The sequence below is a fragment of the Trichechus manatus genome, unplaced genomic scaffold (assembly GCF_000243295.1).
Source record: "Trichechus manatus latirostris isolate Lorelei unplaced genomic scaffold, TriManLat1.0 scaffold00004, whole genome shotgun sequence".
Lineage (NCBI taxonomy): Eukaryota > Metazoa > Chordata > Mammalia > Sirenia > Trichechidae > Trichechus > Trichechus manatus.
In genome coordinates, this window is record NW_004443940.1 from 33,156,927 (window position 1) to 33,177,754 (window position 20,828).

Below are 20,828 nucleotides of genomic sequence, written 5' to 3' on the forward strand. Positions count from 1 at the left end.
CACTTGAGAGAATTTCAACTGCTTCTCAATAGTTGTCTTATATAAGAACAAGAAGAGGATCAAAGAAACAAAAACAAACACACACCCCAAACCCACTGCCTGCTCATAGCGACCCTGTAGGACAGGGTAGAACTGCCCCGTAGAGTTTCCAAGGAGCTGCCGGTGGATTCGAACTGCCGACCTTTTGGGTAGAAGCCGAGCGCTTAACCACTGCGCCACCAGGGCTCCCATAGTAACAGTAACTGCAGACCTGAAAAGACACATTCATCAGGCATTCAAACTCGATTGTATTGTGTTTTAGAAGAAGATAAACTGGAAATCCTACAAGAGAATGTATGTTCTGAAAACGTTTAGGTTTCTACTATCTCTACACCCACACATTCCCCATTGAAGTGCTGGCTGAGAGGCATCAGGCATGCCACATTTGAGGTCATGGGTTGATATAATGCAACATCCAGGCAGAATGGAGAAACGCGCCCTGCGGACGTGGCGGGACCTAGACACGGGGTTCGCAAGAACACGAGGAGGGCACGAAACGGCCTTCCTGCTGGCTGGACGGCCTCAAGCAGACACCCTGATCTACAGCTCCTAAGGGACAGAAAGATGGGTGGTTCCAATGGCGAGGGCTGGTTTGCAGGTCTCTTCGAACGAAGTCTTAGCATGATCTATCGATCTTCCACTTCTGACTTCCAGTGGTGGAACAGACAGGATAATTCATTAGAACCACTTGCTCTCACTGCCACACAAAGTGCCAGCTTCTTTCCCCAAAACGTGAGTTAACCTTTAAAATGTGGTCTGCCTGGGATCCAACTATTTAATATGTTATATACTGTTTTACATTCAGATTTTTAAAAAGTAGACTGTAATTAAATGCTTAATTTTGAGTTACTGAATAGAAAAATAAGTTATGGGAACAGCTGCCTACATGGACATTTTAAAACGTCTTCTAGCATCTTAGACATACCTAGTTTGGTTCGTACAGGTAACTATCGCTGATAGCTCTGCAGTTATACCTGAAGGCTATTTAAAGGGGCGGTCGTTATTCTCCAAACTACTGAGCCAAACATTGCCTCCTATTGGTTCCAATGGAAAAAACATGCTCCGTAGACTCTTTAGTGAAATATTTTTTAAAAACACAATAAAAACCAATCCTTCAGGTCTTCTTGAAGAATTCATGTACGACACTAGAGGGTACCCACATTTATTATGTAACAGCTAACGAGAGGAAGCCATGTGTTCATGTTTCAACTTTTCCGTAAGTCCCTTCGGGAGGTCTGTAATACTTGGGGAAAGCCTTCAGCTGCAGGGAATTAAATGCATATTTGCGACTTCCAACATTCTTCATTGTATTTTCTCTTCGACAACCCTCACTGGGGAGAAAAACAAGCACAAAAAATGACAGCGGTAAAAAAGGAAAAAAGGAAAGACTTAAACCAAGAGGAAATGAACTGATTATTTTCATTGCATTAACGGAAAAGACGGATTAGTCTAAATGGTGCCAGACTCGTTCACAGCACACGGGGACATGGCGGGTTCTGAACACGGCAGGTGAGAAGCAGAGATGGACACGCACTAGGTGGGACTGCTAGCTTTGCATTTCCAAAAGCAGCACCGAATCTAAGTGGGAGCAAAATACTTTTTTAGGTTAATGGTTTCACGTATCTCAGGGAACACTGTGGAGTTATCTGAGGGCTGTACACGAACTAGTGGCTCAGAGGTTCTGTTATGTAGCAAATTAAATGGAAGAAGAAACACTGCTACTCTTGCCACCACCTTTACAAGGCTGTATTCTGTGTTAGCAAGTCGTTAATCGCATCAAATTCAAAATGCTGATTTTTCTTGCAGAATTCAACCTGGAGCGAGGCCACCAGGCTGAGGAGGCTGTTCTACCATGCTGTTCCACCGCCAGGCAACCTGTGGGCTGGGGCACTGTCTGCAGGGCTCGGGGCTGGAGGCATCTTGAAGGAGTGACCGCCGAGGTCTCCTCGTGGCAGACAGCCACTGTCTCCAGGTGGGCCGTCCTTGTGACCAGCAGGAGCCCTCAGACGCTGTCCCCTAAGAAACCCACCCCCAGCTGCATTTGATGGAGGGCCGCCACGGCAACCCAGCGGGCAAAACAAACACTGACCAGGAGGACGGACCAGGAGGACGGACGCCAGGTGGGCCACACGTTCTCATACAAGAGCGTCTGGGGCTCTTGGGAAATTCTCCGATGCAGACATACCATTAACAGGCAAACACTATTTTGAAGTAAGCGACTTCCCACAGCACTGAGTACTTTTATATTTTTATATTATTCTAAGACCAGCGATTAAATCAACGAGTTCTAAGGCTAGTAATTAAATCAACTAGTTATCAAATTTAGTACAAAATTCCCTGTATGAGATGTAAAATTTGCAGTTACCAAGAAATAGTGATTTTTAAAAAAGTATTTTGAATTGTATGAAGACCACTATGTCATGCATTTTAAAAAAATATCAGTGGCAACTGCTCAAATCTTTTTAAGTGAAAATGACAATCTCATTATCAAGAATATGTAAAATACTTTCAGTAAGACATAGTAATTTTGTTCAAAAGATAAGCCCAGGTCATTTTAGAAAAGCATCTGCCTGCTTGTCACTCATCTAGAGACTCAGATATGCTTTCTCGTCACCAGAGCCTCACGCTCTCGGCTAACGTGTCACTGGAGCTGAATGCCTCCGCCACTGAGCAGGGAGCCCCCGGTAAGCAGATACTGTGTTTGTCTAACATTCAATAACCAGATAAAAACATTAATTCTATTTAAAGCAGAAACTATAGGCTCCTACGTACAGTTAATCTCATTTAATCTTTGGAAGCTTTTACATTAACGGACGATTGCAGATATGGCTTCTCCATTTATATAGAAATGTACAGGCTTCTCAAAACCACAAGCACTGATAAATGCCAAACTGCCTTGAGGAGCAAGGAAGAATAATTTGAGAATGTCTGTATTATCTCTTATTTATATGTTAAAGAAGTGAATTACTGGTTTTACTAGCTAAGTATTTTTAATTTTATGAATTAAGTTGTAATTAAGATTATACTTTCGATTTTTAAATCAAACTGTATTTACTTTCCCCCAAAGATTTGAATTTTGTTTGCACGTACAAAATTCCACTGATGAGGCCGACTGCCCGCTGACACTATCACCCCAGGATCTGTGTGTCCAGACAAGTGGGCGCGAAGCGCCTGGAACTCAAGTGAGATGAGAAGAGGGCGTGGCTGTGGTAACAAATCATTTCCTGCAGCGGCGGCCAGCCTTCTGTCCTAAGGCAAAACACCTCCACAGGTCACACGGGCTGCTTCGTTTTTAGGAGTCAGTAATATATGTTGAGAGGGTCTTGGACAGATGTTAGGGATTTGGCTATCTCAAAGCTACATGATTATTTTTGATATCAATCAAACATTTCTTTTCAAGGACATCCGTTTTTGAAATGAAAAGTTAGAATGGAAACCCCAAATCACACTTAATTTTAGGGAAACCTCTGGTTTTCCCTTTCCTGTGGAGATCGTCCACTCGGGAACGCACCTGGACACACGAGGTGTTCAGGGACTCTCAGACAGGCAGACGAGCGGCGGCCTCTGTCCTGTCAGGCTGTGGAGGAGGCATTAGTCTCTTGGCCGGAAGTGAGCCAGGAGGCAACCGAGGCTGCCACATGCACTGAAAAGACCCCACAGCGGTTTTAGGAGACCATCCAAAGAGAAGTGCTTCTAAGTGTGATTTCTCTGAAGTCGGAAGGACGATTTAACACTGAGCATCCAGCGTTGCTTGTCACCGACAATATCTTAGTGCTAACATTACCTCAGAAGCAACCTGAAAACCATCACCAAATATAGGTCACTCTCCTTTCTGAAATCATCTCCCCATTTTTGTTTCATCCTGCCTCTTTCTCACTAAAACGGAAAAGGTTTAAGATGTGTATCTGGCACGCTTTCACAAATAAAAGGCCTTACCCATTACCCGCTGCCGTCGAGTCAATTCCAAATAATAGTGACACTATGGGACAGGGTAGAACTGCCCAATAGGGTTTCCAAGGAGCAGCTGGTGGATTCGAACTGCAGACCTTTTGCTTAGCAGCCAAGCTCCTAACCACTGCACCACCAGCGCTCCAAAAGGCCTCAGTGACAGTAAAATTCAGCATAAAGGGAGAGCATACTCGGGTTTTTTTTTTTTTCCACATATTCTAAAAAACAAAAAACCAGTCTTCTTTCTGGTTTCTTCTCAAGTCAGCCCTGCCTGGGCTGGTCTCAGGGTGTCATTTCTAGTTCTAGCCCTCCATGATTGTATACTCAGGTACTGCCTTTTAACCTGGCCCCTGGAAACAAAGAGCCTTCTATTCTCTCCCCTCCATCCCATTTCTCCCTCAACAGCCCCATCCACGCAGGGGCAGGAGGACGTGCCTGGCACCACCACAGGGCAGCATCAGGCAGGGGGTCTCTGAGGCACCATGGAGGGGCTGGGAGGAGACTCTAGAGAGTCTACAGAGTGCCGCAGAAGCAACCTCAGGACCCCGGGGAACGGGGAAAGCACCGTCTTGTAGTCAGAAGGGCCTCCCTCATCTGGGCACGGCCCCTGCCTGGCCACAACTCCTCCTTGGCCTCTGAAGCACTGTGCCCAGAGGAGGGACAGTGAAGCTGAGGAATGGAACTGAATGAGGCCGTGGAACCTACTTTCTCTCTTTCAAATCATGCAAACAGGATGGTCCAGGAGAGTTGAAGTGTGCACCTCAATTTGAAGGATAGCAACTGGGGAGCGAACCTCTTAGTGAACCACAGACTGGATGGGGCGCTGTCCTGCGACTACTGTCACGCTGTTGTTGTTGGGTACCATCCAGTCAATTCCACCTCCCAGTGACCCTACAGGACAGAGTAGAACCACCCTACAGGGCTTCCAAGGAGCGGGTGGTGGATTTGAACCGCCGACCTTTGGTTAGCAGCCGAGCTCTTAACCACTGCGTCACCAGGGCTGTCACGGTGCTACAGCTTAATACCACCAGTGGGTTGGCATTTGGTGAGAGACTCCCAACTGAAGGATGCCAGGAGCTGCGCCACAGAGCAGTCACCTCATCTATTCTAGAAAAGGCGGAATGAACACACTGCACTGTGAGATGAGTGAGTTCACCCACAGGTGTGACACGGGGCGAGTCTTGCCGTGCTCCGAGGGCTAGGGAGGAAGGCCACCTCAGTACATGATGAGGGCGGTCTTCACGTTTCAGAACTTAGACTCTGAGTGTGGCGTTAGTCATTCATTGCTAACTGCTTCTAAGATTCCTGGAACCCCGAATCAGGGAAATCCTGGAGTAAGTTCTGAGGCCTTGCAGGCAGAATGGACAGGCAAGATTTTTTATTGGATGGGGCTTGTGTGCATGCCCAGTTGTAAAGTTCTGGAAAAGCCAGCTTCTCTAAATTCACTCCCGTTTTTCTAGACCAGCGAAAAGAAACTGACTTGCATGAAGTGCTGCGTACACGGATCCAGCTGGAGGAGGGGATGGCGGCGCCGCTCATCGGAATCACAAAACAGAGAAACCCAGGGCGTGCTGGGTCCTCCCCTAACTCGCGCCTGCCGTTACCTCTACAGGCAGGCAATTACCCTTCTGCCGGGAAGTGAGTGTCAGCCTGTTTTACGGACGCTGCCACCTTAAAGTTGAGAGTAGTAACAGCAGAAACCAAAGTGACCCTTTATCACTCACTCAGCTCCATCTGCACAACCACCTACAAATCAGGCCTCGTTTTGGGTGATTTTTCTTTGATTTTGTCACAATTAACCATATTGGATCAGTCGGAGAGAAAAGATGTCTGGACTTTAATCTGGAGTTAAAGATGCAATTTTTTTTAAATGAAAAATGCTATTTCAAGAAAAATAAATATGTAACTTGAATAGCCTTTTGTCACTCTATGTGTTAATTCCTGGAATCAGTTTAATGACCCTTAAGAGTTAAAAGAGTAAGTCACATGCAGTATGTTGGTGGCCTGTGTCTGACCTGGTACAATGTGCTACTGTATTCACAGCTTTGTGCCATCGCAAACTGAAAATATTTAAACATGAGCAAGGAAATGCTATGCTTCTGCAAACTGTTTGCTACTGTAATTCAGGGTCTACGCTTTGAAATGAAAGCAGAAAGTACATGTCCTACTGAATAGGTTTATCTAGATGAGGCAGTTATAAAACATCTATGTTTTTCATTTCGCTTCAAAAGGAAAGGAAAGGTTAGCAGTACATTTAAAGAATATTATCAAATACACAAATTCTTTCCAGACAGAATTCCCTTCTCTGGAGACAGGGCACATGAAATATACAGGTAATAAATACTTTTACATCAGAAGGTAAGGGACTGATACAAGTCAATGTACCACCAGGCCAGCTAAATCATGAACTGACTGGGAACCATGTTACAAGCACTGAAAACGCTACATATTGAAATGAACGAGTCCTCTTGGTGAAATAATGTGGCCAGTATTTACACTTCGGAACAATAAAACGTCAAACTGTAAGGCATGATATATTCTTGGCAGACCACGCTTTGACACATTCCTTCTGTCCAGTTACGTACACGGTGGCTAGACATATTCTGGCACTTTGTTTTTCTCGTGACTTATTAATTTTTCATAATGGTATATTCATTTGCAACGCAATTTGGCAACCAGGTATGCTATGCTCAGAAAAAGCCACGCAATCAGTAAATTGGGGCTCAGAGCTAATAAAGGAATGGAACAGAGAAGGCTGGGGTCTAGTCTTAAGTCTCGGATGGGCACCAGGCCGCTCAAGTTCTTCTGGGTGACTACCTCCCGTGTTCCAATGCTGTGAAAAGGAAAAAGTTTGAGAGAAAGGAAAAGAAAAAAGGAAGGGAAAGAAAAAGAGACATGCGGTGGATTTTACCAAAAAGAATGGGAAAAAACAAAAAAAAGAGGAGAACCCAAAAATAAGATTAAAAAAAAACAAACAAACAATGGAATGAAGCCACAAGAGAAAGAAAAGATGATATGTGGAAGAAATCCCAAAACAAAACCAGCACAGTTACAAGAAAAAAGGAGAGAAAGAGAAGTGAAAATAAGAAAAAAATACTGTAATCTACTGAAAATAAACACATGTAGGCTGAATCAATGGTTTTCATGTTCACTCTCTCTCGGTTGGCCAAGCACAACTCCATGCGCCCTGCCATGCTCTCACATGCTGCAGAGACATGGATTTCTGAAAAGCAAGCTGAACATGAAGAACATTGGGGGTTTGACCTTCTCACAGATGCCTGCACACGGGTGATGCAACCAAGCGACTGTGCCAAAGCTGCCTCTTGATCAACCACACAAACGAAGACCGTCCACCTCACGTATCATCCAGATGCAGAGTCTTCCCCATCACTGTCTTAGGTTCAGACTAAGTGGTGGGAGGGCACGAGCTACTGGGGTCTCCAACTTTTCAAGTTATTTTTCTACAAGATGATCCCTGAGAATGGAATCCAACCAAGAGGGCAGAGTCTAGCCCCCACTGGACATTTTGGGTTTCCCTCACTTTGGTGCTACAGAAGAAGTGTGCTGAGGTGAGATGCTACCTGGAATCAAGCCCACCCTCTACCCATGTTCACCCAAGTGGTGACAGGGACACAGAGTCAGAGGTCTCAGGAAACAATCCTCTGAGACAGACAGGCAGGAGGTCCAGGGTTCCTTCACAAGGCTGGGTCTTCCCTGGCTTCCCTGGAGACAGCTGCCATTCTGATAGGGCCACTTTCCATGCAGGTGGGCAATGACTGCCACATTCCCTGGCACGGGCAGTCTGGTGGGTCACCACAGCTACTGAGGAAGCCCCATACTGAGGGTTCCAGCCCCTGGACTCGGGAGCGAGCGGCACATTATCTCACGAGAGCAGAGTGTGCACATCTCTGCCCAACTGCGTGTTAGAGGCAGCACCCCGGGGGCCTGAAATGGGCTCCAGTGGGAGTGTCCATGTCATGGAAATTAGCAAACACTACAAATCTTTTGTTTTTGAGAGCTGTTAAACATTTACTAGCACAACACTGGGCACCACTTGCCCTTGGCCTCCAGGAGGAAGACAGCTGGGTGCCAGCTTTGCCCTCTCCCTGCCTCCCTGCCCCCAGCTCACACGGCCCACTCTTCCATCCAGTAAGATGCAAAGCTGTACAGCAAGAGAACCAAATGTATTCCTCTGCTCAAGGGTACAGCCAGCGATTTAGTGCTGCTTCCCCTGGTACTTGCCCTCATCACGGGTCCCGGCCCCCATGCAGCCAGGAATACTAGCCAGTGGTCCGGCCACCTTGGACTTGAAGGCTATGAGACAGATACATGTCTTCACCACACTGGATAATTCTGAAAACACAGAACCATAGAACTTGTAAAAACTGTACCTGGACCCACAGTCAGTGCCAACAGCATAACCTTAAAGCAAATGCATATGGCGGGAGCCCAAACTGCCTCAGCATCAGCTTCACAAGGCAGCAGTGAGCTCTGTCTCCTGGGCTGATACCACTGGGGACTCTGAGGGCAGGCAGAGGTGAATCAGGAGCCAGCTTTGTTTTTAATACCTTCTTAAATAATCTTAAAGTAATATACGTTCACTGCAGAATTAATAAAAATTAAAAAAAACGTAAATGATACAGATATGAGTTATCCCATGTGCGTGGGGTGCTGCTCACAGAAACCCACGCTGGGCTAGAGGCTGCCGGGAGGGGCTGCTAGAGGCTGCTGGCCGGAGCTGCTGGAGGCTGCTGGTCGAGCTGCTAGAGGCTGCTGGTGGGGGCTGCTGGCCGGGGCTGCTAGAGGCTTCTAGAGGCCGCTGGCCGGGGCTGCTGGAGGCTGCCAGAAGCTGCTAGAGGCTGCCAGCCAGGGCTGCCCAGGCGGCGTTGGAGCCTCCGCCGTGGGCGCTACAACAGCACGTGCGAGAACACGGTGGAGATGCTTCCTCCCTGGCCTCCTGAGAGACAGTCAGCATGAACCGTTATTTTCACTGAGTCTGTTCAAGAATCTAAGCAACGGACAGAGGTCCACCCACGAACTGAACACCTCACACAGGGCCTGGTCTACTGGGGGACTTGTTCCTATGTGTTTTCAACCATCACAGGGCTCCCCTCTTTCTCTTTCTTCGCTGGCTGGGAGGAGCCTCCCTGAATGACTCCCCTGGGGGATGGCTATTGACCGCCTCTGCTGGCTGGTACCCCAGGATCTGAGGTAGCTAGAGCCTAGCATGGCCACCCGCACTGAGCCAGGATCTCACTGGAGTGGAAGGTGGACCCAGGCCTGAGCCTGTGGTGCACTGAGGCCCTCTGAGGGCACGCCATTGCTGAGGTAATTAGAAAAAGGGTGCCCTGGTGGGGATCCCTGAGCCTTCCTCTGAGGAGGGGTCTCCTGCTGAACCAGAAGGCAGGCCTCCCTGGGGCTAAAGGCAGAGGAGGGCGGTAAGCTTTCTTAAAGGGCATCAGCAGGTGGCCTTGACAGAACACAGAGGTTCAGGCGGACCTGGAGAGACAACACAGGCAGCACTATTCCAATCTCACCAACACCGTGATCAAGAGGCAGGCGCCCCCGCGCTCTTCTGATGCACTATTGTGAGAAGGTCAAACGGCAGAAACATACAGAAAGGATAAGAGAATCGAACACCTCAGACAATTTGGAGAGAGGACAAATGATACAGAACATTCAGTAGCAGTGACCGTTGGGAACGAGACTGTAACAGCATTGAGAACTACAGTGAAGAGGACGGGAAAACCAGGTTTCTTATCCTTTCTTTCGGTATGTAAGGTAAGGTGCTTCTCAGCAGAGCTCGGAACAAGGCACTGGTCAACAGTCAACAGAGCTTTCAGCTTCAGGTTGAATCCGCAAACACACCTGCTGCCTCAGAACCAGAACGTCATTGGGTGAGGTCACCACGGCACACTGACGGGGGGAGGGGGGGGACTGGCTGCTGTTGCCGAAAAACACTCATTTTGACACTTGGCTCAGAAAAGCAACCGTGTCGACCGCTACGGGGTGGGGCGGGGTGACCAGTGCAACCTGCAGACGCGTCTTCTTCCTGAAAGCTTGCGGGTGGGGATGTGGCGTAAATCGAAGATGCCTCGTACTTAAGTCACGCCCACAAGGCAGATGGCTGAGGGAACGCCACGTGCCACTCGACTTCACAAGGCTGTGGGCAGCAGCCGGGAGCTGCCTGTGAGTCCCCCGTTCAGCTTCACCTACACTTGCCTGCTCGTCTGCTCCCAGCCCAGTCCTGCACACCAAGACCGGCAGCTCTTTTTTGTTATTTGTATCTTGACTTAAAAGGGAACACTGCCTCGATGTGGTGGTGTCAGTGTTTGGTTTGCTACACCAGTGAATTTTCCGAAGTCAAGCTAGACGGTGACAGCGAAGTACGGGGGCTCGAGGTGGGAGGCCCCCGCCCTCAGGAAGGCTCGTCTGCAGCTTACACGGGGGCACCGGCCGTGGGGCAGCGGGGCGGCGGGTGGCAGCGGACTCACCTGCGCATGCACTCCAGGGCCTGCGTGAAGACCTGCGGGGCCATGCCGTGCTCGTGCTGCAGGATCAGGCACTGCTCCAGTGTCACCGACATGGCCGTGCGGTCCTTGGCACTCTTGCAGCTGGTGAACCGGACCCCGTTAAGGCGGCGGCAGATCTACAACAGGAAAATGGACCGTGTTGACAGAAGGGAGATGCTGCAGAGCGTCGACACCCTTCTCACAGGAAAAAGGCCTCGGTCGGCCCAGCAAGGATGTGTGGCAACAAGGCAACCGCCCAGGCCAGCCTGCTCCGTGTGTCTGATTTACTGCCTGGCAGTCTATCCCCAGCTCCATGTCCTGCCAAAGCTGGCAAGAGAACAAAGTCACTTAACGGTATGAGCCCCCCGGGCAGGCCCCGCTGCCTGGGGGTTGGTTGTCTCTCCTCCCTGGATGCTCCGTGAGTGCCCAGTCTTCTCCCACCAGACGCTCCCCCTCAGACCTAGTCCCCCTCCTCTCTGAGGTCGCCCTCGGCTTGCCGGCCCTCACCAGTTATCCTCTTCCAAATAAGCCCTGGCCCTCTCATTCTTTTCAGCCTTTTACTGCCAATCCCTTGGGGGAAGAAGGCAGCAAAGGTGACCACGTAGGGAAGGTCAGGCCAGCTCACAAGATGGTCACCGTCCCTTTCTGGAAGGCAAGGGACAGACCCACTGTCCCCCATGCTTCTCCTTCATCCACACACGGGGACAGCCCAGAAGGCAGATTTCCCTTCAGCAAGGTCACGCAGGTCCTTCCCGCCATCCCCCACCTCCCTGAGGAGTCCAGGGCGAGTGACTCGGCAGCAACACCCTTCTGTCCTCACAGCTGAGTGGCTCTCACGCTGGAGAGGGTGACCTCCCGGCCAGGAGAGGCCATTTCAGTGCACCAGCTGCTTCCCAAAGGAAAGAGCCCAGACACAGCCCTAGGCACACCCTCCCCAAACCCAGACAGCTCTAACAGAGGGCTGCTTTGTTTTGGGGCAGCCTCATGTGGCGGCACAGCCAGGTCTCAGCAGATGTGAGGTTTTATGTTATTTATAATACATAAATAAATAAATAAAAAACCAAACCGACTGCCACTGAGTCGATTCCAACTCACAGCGACTCTATAGGACAGAGTAGAACTGCCCCACAGGGCTTCCAAGGAGCGGGCTGGTGGGTTTGAACTGCCGACCTTTGGTGAGCAGCTGTAGCTTGTGGTAGCTCTTAACCACTTCGTCAACCACAGCTTCTTATCATACTTGGGGTAAATATTTACACTTTTCAGTGAAGAAATAGTATTGAGTTTGATTCCAGAGAGCTGTTCAAGCTTCCCGGGGGATGTTCCCTTTCTACCATCCGGAAACCTCTGAATTGTAAAACACCTGGCCCCTGGGATTTCAGAGGAGGAATTGTGGCCTGTCCTGGGTTCCCCACCAAGAGAGTAACACCGGTATTTAACGAAAAATCACCCAAGCTCTACGACGGTGGGACGACAGTCGGTTCCTAGTTATTAGTTGTGCTCCAGAAACCTGGCAGTCACGGAAGACTTCCCTGAGGGCGTCAGCACAACCGCCTCTCAGGCCAGAAAAGCCAGCAGCATGCTGGTGAGCACGGGGTGGGGGTACCTCTAGCTACAGAACATGGTGCCGTCCTGAGTACTGGTTGTAAACCAAACCTCTTGCCGCGAGCCGATTCCAACTCACAGTGACGAGCAGAACTGCCCCCTAGGGTTTCCAAGGAGCAGCTGGTGGATTCAAACTGCTCATCTTTTGGTGAGCAGCCGAGCTCTTAACCCACGCGCCACCGGCACAGCGTGCAGAGAAAGACAAAGCAATCAGGAGAAGTAAAGGCTTGAAAACGTGCGCGCGCGCCCGAGCTGGTCGAAGAGTGACTGAATTCCATTTATAAAATCATAAACGACTGAGAAAAGAGGGTGGACTTGGATACGCTCACTAAGTTCTACAAGCAGCTAGATTTCTTGAGCCAAACGCATGGCACAAGCTGGCTCAATTTCAATGGGTTCAAAAAAGATTAAATTCACAGATGGTACATCCAGAGCTAACAAGAGGATCGGGAAGTAGGGCAGGGTGGTCAGAGGTGCATCCTTGCCCAAAAGGGAGCCCACAGGTCCCAGGTGGTTTCAGAAGGCTGCTAGCCTGCTTTGGGGCTCTGGCTTGGGTCTCCTCAACCATGAAATGAGGGGTTCAACCTAACAACAGACCAACTGTCTATGCGGGGACCCCTTGTTTATACGCAGAAACGCAAATAAGATCGAGAAAGCAGACCAGATTGGGCCACATCAGGGGTCGGAGAGTCTCAACCCCCAGGGGTCCCCACGGGCTCTGTGGACCATACAAGAACAGATGCACCCCTCCTACCTCTGTGCCTACACTTCTCTACCGTGAGGTCCCTGCTGGGAACAAAGACACGTGGCTGCACGGCTGCTTTTTGGACGTGGTCACAGAGGATGGTCAATTATCTCCTTAACAGACGATTTTTCTATCACATAAAACCTGTTGCTGTTGACGACTCCAGCTCATAGTGACCCTACAGGACGGAGGAGAACTGCCCTATACAGTTTCCAAGGAGCAGCTGGTGGATTTGAACTGCTGACCTTTCCAGTGAGCAGCCAAGCTCTTAACCACTGCGCCACCAGGGCTCCTCTATCACACAGCGATAGAAAATGTCAACAAATGTGTGACCATAGATCCCAAACAGGGCAGTCACAAGGCCTCTGCATCCCCACGTGCCCATAAGGCTGTCTGTGCGCTCACTCTGAGGAGAAGGGGTCAGTGTGTGATGCCCCAAGCCGCTGATGAGGGATCTGGCCACATCGCCCGCTGGCCTCGCTGCGTCCCGTACTAAAGGCTTGCCCTTTGTGTAAAGTCCCTCAAAGGTCGCGGGCTTCAGTCCCGTCATGCCTGGCGAGGGGTGTTTAGCAGCAACGGGGTTGCCGTGTGTCACAGATGACATCTGCCTTCACAGCCCTGAGTTCCCACCGCAGAGGCCCTGTGGCAGGTGTGCACCCCACCCGACACCCTATTTGCTTCCGGCCTGAACAAGCAACGCCGGATGAGGCCACAGAACCAAGAGGCTATCTGAAAGAAATGAGGCTGGGGAAAGCTGTCGAGTTTTCTGTCACTTGGTGCTTCAAAATCTGTTCTGTTGTAATTAAAAAACCGAAGAGGGCTGCGGAGCCCAGAGGGGGCGCTCCTCAGACTGCGTCATCCGACATTGCGCATGAGGAGAAAGAGTTACCAGCTGGGGCGCTTGCAAGGGTGGGTGAACAGGGTTCATTTAAAATGTAACTGAACAAAAAGATATCAGCAGCCACAGCCATGAACAAACGCACGACATGGAACACACTGAAAAAGGGGACCTCATTACACAGCCCCACAAAACAGGGCGAGACTAATGGGCACAACCGTCCAGGGAAGAGGACTAGACGGCAGGAGGGGACAGGAGAGCCGGTAATAAGGAACCCAAGGTTGAGAAGGAACAGTGTTGACGTGTTCTGGGGTTGATAACCACTGTCGTGAAACAATATGTATACTGTTTAATGAGAAACTATTTGTCCTGTAAACCTTCACCTAAAGTACAGTTAAAAAACTAAAGAAAGAAAGGAAAAAGGGGACCTTGTGGGGACAGGCCCTGAAATACAGGATCTAATAACAACCAGAAATGGCTGTGGAGCACTGTGACCAGCTGAGACCGTGAGCTGCTGTGGGGGAGGCTCCGGTTTGAGAGGAACTCTCCTGACACAAAGGACAGTGAGGCGTTAGAAGGAGCAGCGGGGGGATGGCCTTCCTGAACCCCTCCTCAGCTCTGCCATGCGGCCAGCTCCTTCCTGTGGTCCCCAGCCCCCAAGGGGGCAGAGGACAGTCGTGTCTACAGCCTCTCCTCAGGCCCAGGCAGGGAGGTGGGATGCCACCTGGGGGCGACTCACGCCCCAGAGAGTATCTGTGAGTCAACGCTGGGCAGGTGGCGCTGCCGCTGAGGTGGGTCAGATCCATTCCTCTCTTTAGTGGTCAGTGACTGGCTTTGAAACCGTCCTGCCAGCCAATCTCAAAGCTGTGACTTGAAATTCCACCACTAAGCTTACGAGAAGATATCTAAGGAGAAGAACTTGATTTGGGGTCGGGGGGAATCAGGAAATCAGAACCGCAATGTATAAAATAATCGTTTAAAGAGGTTTTAAAGGTTGTCCAGCTCTTCCCTGAATTCTATTAAGGCTCCATAGGCAGTGAGTTCTAGCTGCTCCCTACTGTGGACTTCTTGAGTGGCATAAAGGGTTAACGGGCTCAGCTGCTACCCAAACGGTTGGAAGTTCGAGTCCACTCAGAGGCGTCTCGGAAGAAAACCTTGGCTATTTGCTTCTGACAAACCAGCCACAGGAAACCCGACGGAACCCAGTTCTACTCTGACACGTGAGGGGTTGCCAAGAACGGGAGTTGACCAGATGGCAACCGGATTATTGAGGAGGCTTCTAAAGGTAACAACTGTCATTAGCCTGGCGATTACACGACCCAGGGGATACACCCTATGTCACGTTTATCAGAATTCAGGCAGCCTAAAGTAATGAGCGCAGAGGCAGCTTCCAGTATCTTTCAGAGTTTTAAAACACAAACTTTTCTGATCAGTGACTTGCTCTTGTGTCCATGTGGAGAAACGTGCTTCCCTCCACTCGTGGCTAAGATTTCGATTTGTTATCATTATAATGCCCGCAGCAGGTGCAACACCACCGCTCTGCTCCTTATGAACGAGGAAGTACCTCAGCAGCCTGCCAGAGAATGTCAACGTTCTTGTTCTTCCTGGCGTGGACGTTCTGGCCCAGGAAGCGCAGCAGCTCGGGCAGGCACGTCTGACTCCGAGATCGAGGTAGACCTGCAAGAGAAGACAAGTCCGCCGGCATGGGGGCCGTGCCTGACACCACCCCGCGGCCGGAGCCCAGGTCAGCGGCTGCTGCACGTGAACCACACAACGGCTGGTTCGTGGCAGAGGCTGAAATTCTGTGCGATTTCAGAAGGCGGGGTGTGTCCAGGGATTGGACACAGCCAACACGTCCCATTTCTTTTGCAGCCATCTTAGTTATATCTTCAAAGGGCAATCACTTCATTGCCCTTCAGCTCTTTTGGGGGGCTGGGGAGCTGAGGCCACATTACCCAGGAAACATTTTGAAAATACTTATGCCACCCCTGTCCCACTCAAGGGTGGGGGGGAGAGGACGATACATCTGGTTCTCAGACCCTCCCCCAGTGAGGCGGGCTGCTCAGGCAGCGGATCTCTGCTGTCGGGGGGCCTGGAAGCCCATGGAGAAATCTGGTAAGTGCAGCCCCCTCACTGTGGACACTGGGCCACGCTTGAAGCAGCACAGTTCTGAATGACTCCTGGAGGCTTCTTCCCACTATTCCAGCAGCTTCCCTCCCTGACTAAGATGGTCTCCAGGTGCTTCCAGGGCCTCATGAACCTGAAGATTAGTCAGAATGTCTCACCTAAGAAACCCAGAACAAAAACAAAGACAAGCACTCTATTTCCCCCCCCCATACAAAAATTTATACATTATTATGTGACCCTAACTGCTCTCCCCATACTGTGACAGCACACTCCTCCTTTCCACCTGATTCCCCATGTCCATTCAACCAGCTCCTAACTCTGCCTTCCCATCTCACCTTCAGACAGAAGCTGCCTATTTAGTCTCTTGTATCTACTTGAGCTAAGATGCACACTCCTCACAAGTATCACTTTATGTCCCACTGTCCAGTCCAATCCCTGTCTGAAGAGCTGGCCTCAGAAACTGTTTTAGTTCTGGGCTGACAGAGAATCCAGAGGCCATGTTTTCCAGGGTTCCTCCAGTCTCAGTCAGACGACGAAGTCTGGTCTTCTTACTAAAATTTGAGTTCTGCACCCCACCTTTCTCCTGCTCCATCTGGGACTCTGTCGTGTTCCCTGTCAGGGTGGTCATTGGAGGTAGCCAGGCACCATCTAGTTCTTCTGGTCTCAGGCTAATGAAGTCTCTGGTTTATGTGGCCCTTTCTGTCTCTTGGGCTCATACTTTCCTGGTGTCTTTGGTGTTCTTCATTCTCCTTTACTCCAGATGGTTGGGACCAATTGATCCATCTTAGATGGCCACCTGCAAGCTTTTAAGACCCCAGACACCACTCACCGAAGTAGGATGCAGAACATTCTCTTAATAAGCTTTGTTATGCCATTTGACCTAGATGTCCCCTGAAAGCATGGTCCCCAGACCCCTACCCCTGCTACTGTGTCCCTCAAAGCGTTTGACTGTATTCAGGAAACTTCTTAGCTTTGGTTTAATTCAGTTGTGCTGACTTTCCCTGTAGTGTATGCTGTCCTTCCCTTCACCTAAGATAATACTTGTCTACTATCTAGTTAGTGAATAACCCTCACCCTCCCTCCCCACCCTCGTAACCATCAAAGAATGTTTTCTTCTGTGTTTAAACCTTTTCTTGAGTTCTTACAATAGTGGTCTTATACAATATTTGTCCTTCTGTGACTGACTAAATTCACTCAGCATGATGACCTTTAGCTTCCTTCATGTTATGTTTCACAGCTTCATCGTTGTTCTTTATCATTGCGGAGTATTCTGTTGTGTGGATATACCATAATTTGTTTATCCGTTTGTCCATTGATGGGCACCTAGGTTGTTTCCCTCTTTTTGCTATTGTGAACAGTGCTGCAGTGAACATGGGTGTGCATATATCCATTCGTGTGATGGCTCTTATTTCTTTAGGATATATTCCAAGGAGCGGGATTGCTGGACTGTATGGTACTTCTATTTCTAGCTTTTGAAGGAAGTGCCAAATCGATTTCCAGAGTGGTTGTACCATTTTACGTTCCCATCAACAGTGTATAAGTTCCAGTCTCTCCACAATCTCTCCAGCATTTATTATTTTGCGTTTTTTGGATTAATGCTAGCCTTGTTGGGGTGAGATGATATCTCATTGTAGTTTTGAGCTGCATTTCTCTAATGGCTAATGATCGTGAGCATTTCTTCGTGTGTCTGTTAGCCGCCTGAATATCTTCTTTGGCGAAGGGCCTGTTCATATCCTTCACCCATTTTTTAATTGGGTTATTTGTCTTTTTGTTGTTGAGGTTTTGCAGTATCTTGTAGATTTTAGAGATTAGACGCTGATCAGATTTGTCGTAGCCAAAAATTTTTTCCTGGTCTGTAGGTTGTCTTTTTACTCTTTTGGTGAAGTCTTTTGATGAGCCTAAGGGTTTGATTTTTAGGGGCTCCCAGGTGTCTAGTCTCTCTTCTGGTGCTTGTGCATTGTTACTTATGGTTCATATTGTGTTTAAGGACAAGCACTCTTGAAGACACTCTGGGATTTCCACACAATCCTCTATCAAAGACAAAGGGAAGAGCTTCAAGATCATGTCTAAAAGAAATGGCTGAATGTATTTTTGAATGAATGAATCTGAAAATCAAAACCAAATACATGGTATTTTGGGATCTAACTGCACGTACAGCTTCCACCAGACAACCCGCCCTGGTGCACACAGGGCCTACACTATGTCATCTTCCTGATATGTGCCAGGACCCACTGCCCAGGGGACAGACATACAGACATGGAAAGAAGGCTCCTGCCTATGAGGGCTCAGTCTCTGATGAAGGCCAAGGGAGCCGGGTTGGGGCATGTAACTCCCTGGAGGAATTGGCATGATCTTGCTTCCCTGGGTCACGATGAGCTTCTCTTCAGCCTTCCCTGCAGCACCCCAGTTAATGTGTTCCTGCCAGCTGATGAGCTGAGAGATTCAGGGGGCACTGAGCCTGCTGGAAGGGGCCCTGGTGGCACAGTGGTTAGCTGCTCAGCTGCTAACCAAAAGGTCAGCGGTTAGAATCCACCAGCCACTTGGTGAGAGAAAGATGTGGTAATCAGCTTCTGTAGAGATTGCACCCTTGGAAAACTCCATGGTGCAGTTCTACTCTGTCCTGTAGGGTCGCCATGAGTGGGAATTGACTCGACGGCAGTCAGCTTGCTGGTCTCCATCCTCCCAGCCTCACAGGCCAGAAATGCTTCTGGGGCTAAACGGTAAATGCCCTCCCCCTCAGCTTCCTGGATCACATCCCATCCTCCTGGCTCCGCCCTGGACGTGTCCACATCTATGCTGCGTTGCTGATGTAGACCCCACCAGTCCCTGGCCTCCACCTCGACTACTTTAACATACCCTTGGGCCTCAATGTTCCTGGAGACACTGAGCACAGAACTTCCTCCTCCTGACCACAGCACCCACCACTCCCACTGTCTTCTGTTCTCAGTGCAGTCCCTCCCTTCCAGCTCATTGTCGTGGCCTCGGCTGTCCCTGTCCCTTCAAGCCACAGCCAGGGCACCCTGCACTGTCCCCACCCCTAGCCATCAGAAGGTGGACGCTGGCAGCCTGGGCTTGACCCCGAGCTCCTTGAGAGACCCGCCACCCTGACTCAGTGTCCTCCTGTGCCAATGGGTGTGAACTGAGCGCCCACCCCGTAAGGCTGCCATGCGGATGGTACTAGGTAACCCATGTAGAGTGTGGAGAACAGGCCTGGCAGGGCCTCCGTAAATCCTCTGTAAATCCACTACTATTCACCATCATCACTGCTGAAGAACATAGCATCTCAGTGACTGGGTCCACGAGAACCCACGGTACCCGGTGACCTTCAGCTGGGTCCTAGAGAGCCCTTTTATTTCTCTCTCAACGTTTTCGTTTCAACCCCAGCTGCACCTCCTGATCACCTTGGAAGTTTCTAAAAATCCTGACGCCCAGGCCTGACCCACCGGACTTGGGTGGGGAGGGAACAGGCGCCAGTATTTTTAAGGCTCCCCAGGGACTTCCAGCACGCAGCCAAAGCTGAGAGCTACTGCCTCAACAGTTCCGACTGCACCCATCCCAAACCTCCTCCAGGCCCTTAAGGCCCCAGGTCTGTGCCTGCCTCCTTCGTTCTCAGCAGACTGTCCCTCTCTAGAACCCCACATTAGAGCCAATTAGTGTGACTCAAAGGCAGGGACTCTGACTTGTTCAGGTCCCTGGGTGGTGGCACAGTTTGCCCTCAGCTATAAATCGTAAGAGTGGCACTTTGAATCCACCAAGTGGCACCGTGGAAGAAAGGTCTGACAATCTACTTCCGTAAGTGTACAGTCACTGAAAACCCTATGGAACAGTTTCCGAAACACGTGGGTTTGCTACGAATCGGAATTGACTCGACAGCAACAGGCTTTTGTCTTATTCACTGCTGCAGGCCCCCTGGTGGGGGAGGCTGTGCCTAGCACGTTCTCATTGTATGTGTCAAGTTATTCTGACTCATAAACCCCACCCAAACCCACTGCCATCGAGCTGATTCCAACCCCAATGCTGTAAGACAGAGTAAAACTGCTCCCACAGATCGCCAGGTCTTTTCTCCTGCAGAGCCGCTGGTAGGTTCAAACCACTGACTTTTCGGTTGGCAGCCTAGCGCTTAACCATTGAACCGCGAGGTCTCCTTTAGCCTGGAGTAGAGAGGTAGCAAGCTCTCTATAGCCTCAGCTGTGTCTCCTTGCGGGCCCAGATGCTCGTCCACGGTGGGTCCACGTCTCCATCATCACCGTGTCCCCTGCAGTGCCTTAACCACAGCGGGTGCTCAGTGCTCAGTACCCATTTACTGGGTTGCACTCGGGGGAGAATTCCACATCTAAAATGGTGCTGTGCAGTCGCTGGGTTCTGAGAGCAGGCCTGGCACCGTCTGCCACCAGAGCCCACACTGCAGCATCTCACCACGCCGGGCACGGCGGGGGCTGCGCATCAGCGTGGGGGCTGCTGCCACCTCTCTGCCTTCTCTAGGAGACCCGTGGACAGGGAGCACTTGTCCCCAGACATCCAGCAGGAAGTAAACAAATGTCATAACTCTCTCAGCCCCAGGAAGGAAGGTGCGTGGAGCTCACACCCAATGGGGGACAAGCCGACCACTCAGGCCAAGTTAGGGTCCTGCCTCTGTGACCCCCCCATGTCCTACCCAGAAGGAGCGCAATGCATGCCACTGGGTGCACTGATGAACATCCAGTGACCAAGACAGTATGTGACACAGCAGCATGCGACGTGAGTTAGAAGAGGGCCAGGCAGAAGGAAGATCAGTGAGGGCTGCAGACACAAGGCAAGCGTCTCGGGGTGGGGGAGTCACAGCAGGCAGAGTGTGGGGAGCGTCTCAGGGTGAGGGAGTCACAGCAGGCAGAGTGTGGGGAGCATCTTGGGGTGGGGGAGTCACACCAGGCAGAGTGTGGGGAGCATCTCGGGGTGGGGGAGTCACACCAGGCAGAGTGTGGGGAGCATCTCGGGGCGGGGGAGTCACACCAGGCAGAGTGTGGGGAGCGTCTCGGGG

The 20,828-nt window shown here is 50.3% G+C and overlaps 1 protein-coding gene across 1 annotated transcript in view; it reads right to left on the minus strand.

Moving 5' to 3' along the window:
- Positions 1–1,184: 1,184 nt before the first annotated feature.
- The window catches only part of INPP4A (inositol polyphosphate-4-phosphatase type I A), a 103,861-nt gene continuing 84,217 nt past the window's right edge, over positions 1,185–20,828 (minus strand). Inside the window, exons 23-25 of the mRNA XM_004369329.2 lie at positions 15,249–15,361; positions 10,482–10,636; positions 1,185–1,370 (exon numbers count right to left, since the gene is read on the minus strand). Coding sequence (XP_004369386.1) covers positions 1,238–1,370; positions 10,482–10,636; positions 15,249–15,361 — 401 coding nt within the window. The 3' untranslated portion in view covers positions 1,185–1,237. The remainder of the gene's footprint in view (positions 1,371–10,481; positions 10,637–15,248; positions 15,362–20,828) is intronic.